Source organism: Pelophylax lessonae (assembly GCF_965119305.1).
Source record: "Pelophylax lessonae genome assembly, chromosome: 1".
Lineage (NCBI taxonomy): Eukaryota > Metazoa > Chordata > Amphibia > Anura > Ranidae > Pelophylax > Pelophylax lessonae.
The window spans coordinates 470,069,014-470,072,574 of record NC_138768.1 but is presented as its reverse complement, the minus strand read 5'-3'; the positions used below and the strand labels follow the sequence as shown (position 1 = coordinate 470,072,574).

The 3,561-nt window shown below is 53.8% G+C and overlaps 1 protein-coding gene across 1 annotated transcript; it reads left to right on the top strand.

The window, feature by feature from the left end:
* Window positions 1-2,070: 2,070 nt before the first annotated feature.
* Window positions 2,071-2,844, top strand: LOC309544479 (uncharacterized protein; the record flags this gene model as incomplete). The annotated part of the gene is made up of 1 exon (XM_082243387.1): window positions 2,071-2,844. One exon carries the CDS (start codon window positions 2,071-2,073, stop codon window positions 2,842-2,844), a length of 774 nt encoding a protein of 257 aa, XP_082099513.1.
* Between the last annotated feature and the right edge of the window lie 717 nt (window positions 2,845-3,561).

The window sequence follows — 3,561 nt, the reverse complement described above, 5'->3', positions numbered from 1 at the left end:
CCTCTCCTCCTGTTGGGTCTTCTGTGGTATATTCCTCTGGTGTGTCTGCTCTGCCTGCTGTCCAGGCTCCATCTACGCTGTCTGCACTGCTTAGTTCGTCTTCTCTTCCAGCAAGGGGGCCCTCTTCGCCTGTTATTGGCGCGGGGGTCCTAGGTAGCGGAGGGGGGACGCATGTTTCAGGGGGTCTGGGTGCACAGGCAGTCCCGGACGGCATAGGGGGAGTGTCTTTGCTGCATACTCTTTTGTCCGGGTTTAAGGATTTGTTGTCCAGGTGCGAGCCGGCTTTAGCGGCTGCACCCGCGGGGGCGCCGATACATGCGTGGGCTGCTGCAACAGGGGGGGTTACAGAATCAGTGGGGTCGACAGCGGGATGTTCTTCTGTTTCACGGCCGCTGGCGGAATCCACTGGATCAAAAGAGGTGAGTTCGGTGACGCCGGTACCAGCTCCTTCGGTCCAGGCCACAGGTGGGTCGGCTGATGCAGTGGAGGTAAGTTCTGGGGTGCCGCCGTCTTCTCCTGGGGTGACGCCGGTGACAAAAGGGTCGGGTTCAGCAGATGGGGACAAGGAGCTTGTGCGCATGGCGGACTCTGCGAAGTGCGAAGTTTATGTCTGCTTCGAGGGACCTCTGGGTGCTCATTTGAAAACGGAAGTGAGGGAAAAAATTTGGCGTGGTGAGTATGTTGAGATTTTTTCTCTACTACCGTTAGAAAAATTCAACTTGGACAGGGTCAAGCCTGATGAATCAAAAAAAGAGGAGGAAGAAAAGCGCCGGTATCGTTTGATTCCGCGGTCGTTTACCAACTGGTTGCAGGCGTTCACAATTCTGGCCAGTGTGATTGGGGAAAAACATTCAGATCAGTGTTCCCCCCTATTTTGTTATTTGGATTCCATTGGGGAAGCTTATCGGGTCTACGGTGGTACGGCCTGGTTACGATACGACGAACATTTTCGTCAACGCAAGGCCGTCAGACCATCTTTGCGCTGGGATCATAAGGACTTCAGTCTTTGGATGCGCCTCATGACCCAGGCTAGATCTACCGGTCACCCCTTTCAGGGCGGGGTCGGGGGGGCGGCTTCCTCGCCTTCTCCGGCCGCAAAACGTAAAGGCTTATGTTGGCAGTTTAACGAGGCCACTTGCAAGTTTGGAACCTCCTGTCGCTTCAAGCATGAGTGTTCCAACTGCGGCGGTAATCACTCGTCGGCACGATGCTTTAAGCATGGGGGAGCAAAACATGCCGACGCTGGTAAGAGGACGGACGCCGGTGAAAGTGGAAAGGTTGGCCAGGTTCCTAAGTAGGTACCCTGATCGGGAAGCAGCCGCTCTTTTGCTGGGGGGGTTTTCGCAAGGCTTTCGCATTCCTTGTTCTTTGTCGGTGGTTCCTCCTCCCGGGGGCAATTTAAGTTCCGCTAGGACGCATTCGTCGGTGGTCTCGGCGAAGCTTCTGAAGGAAGTGAGGTTGGGCAGGATGGCGGGCCCTTTCTCGTCTCCGCCTTTGCCGAATCTGGTGCTCTCCCCTCTGGGTGTGGTTCCAAAGAAGGAACCTAATAAGTTTCGACTCATTCACCACCTGTTTTATCCCCCTGGGGGTTCGGTGAATGACGCTATAGCGGAAGACTTATGCTCGGTTTCATACGTTTCGTTCGATAAAGCGGTGGCCTGGGTGCGTCGTTTTGGGCGGGGGGCCCTTATGGCGAAAACTGACATTGAAGCTGCGTTTAGGTTGTTACCGGTGCACGCGGACAGCCTGCATCTTTTGGGTTGTGAATGGCAGGGTGGAATTTTCGTTGACCAATGTTTGCCTATGGGCTGCGCCATTTCTTGTTCGCTGTTTGAAACATTCAGTTCTTTTTTGGAATGGGTTGTTAGGGATGTTTCTGGGTTGTCTTCCATAATTCATTATTTAGACCATTTTCTGGTGATAGGTCCTCCGGGGGAGGTGATGTGTGTGACGCTTTTGGCTACGGTCCAACAGCTGTTTGATTATTTTGGAGTCCCATTAGCCCCTGACAAGACTGAGGGGCCGTGCACGGAACTGCGATTTCTGGGTATTGTCATTGATACGATGGCAATGGAATGCAGGCTTCCGGTTGACAAGCTATTGGACCTACGCGGAGTTATTGCAGGGACCTTGGACACACGAAAAATTCAGCTGCGTGCCCTGCAGTCTCTGCTGGGAAAATTGAATTTTGCCTGCCGCATCATGCCCATGGGGCGGGTGTTTTGCCGGCGGTTGGCAGCTGCCACGGCGGGAGTCAGGGCACCGCATCATTACATTCGCCTATCTAAAGAGCATCGTGATGACTTGCGGGTTTGGGATTTGTTCTTGAGCTCCTTTAACGGCCGTTCGGTTTGGTTGGAAGCTCCGGTGTCGAACTTTGACCTGGAGCTGTTTACTGACGCGGCAGGCTCGGGGGGTTTTGCGGCCTATTTCCAGGGGCAATGGTGTGCGGGGGAATGGCCGGCCTCCTGGCGGGATTCTGACTTCATTCGTAACTTGGTTCTGTTAGAATTATTTCCCATTGTGTTGGCCGTGGAGTTATGGGGTCAGGATTTCACAAATAAGAGGGTCCGTTTTCATTGTGATAACCTGGGGGTAGTTCAGTCGATAAACAGCATTACTGCTTCTTCTCCACCGGTTATTAGGTTGCTTCGCCACCTGATGCTCAAATGTTTGCTCCTGAATTCTTTTTTCTATGCTGTGCATGTTCCGGGTGTTGACAATTCGGTGGCTGATGCTCTTTCTCGCTTCCAGTGGGACAGGTTTCGGAGGTTGGCACCGGATGCGGAGCAGCAAGGCCTGATGTGTCCCGGGGAGCTGTGGAACGTCGTCTCGCCGCAGTAATGGATTTGGTTCGAGCGTCGGTTTGTCCTTCCACTTGGACGGCCTACGAAAGGGTGTGGGCGACGTGGCATCAGATGGTGAGTGAGGTGGGGGGTCTTTCTGGTGATCGGGAACAGTTGTTCCTGCTCCTATATTTTGTGAGCCTGAATTTTGAACAGCGTGTGTCTATTTCTGCGTTACGCCGCAAAATGGCGGCCTTGGCCTTCTACTTTCAGTTGTGGGGGGTTGCCGATGTAACCAAACATTTCCTTGTTCAAAAGGCCTTGAAGGGTTATGCGAGGGGTACTCGTTCGATTGATTCCAGGCGCCCGGTTTCCTTTGATGTGTTGTCCCGGTTGGTGGACTGCTTGCCGGGAGTGTGTTCTGCGGACCAGGAGGTGGAACTCTTCAGGACGGCGTTTATCTTGGCGTTCTTTGGAGCTTTTCGGATTAGCGAATTGGTGAGTATTTCCAGGCGGGGAATGGGGGATTGCAGTTGGGGGATGTTTGTTTGCATCCGGACAAGCTTCTAATCCGGATACAAAGGTCAAAAACGGACCAGCTGGGCCGAGGGGCTTGTGTTGAGCTGGGGGTGGTTCCTGGGTCCTCGCTTTGCCCCGTGGCTGCGGTGCGGCATTGGTTACAGGTGCGCTCCGCTCAACAGGGTCCTCTGTTTTTACGGGCTGATGGCACAGCCCTCTCACGTTTTCAATTTACGGCTGTCTTCCGGAAGTGCTT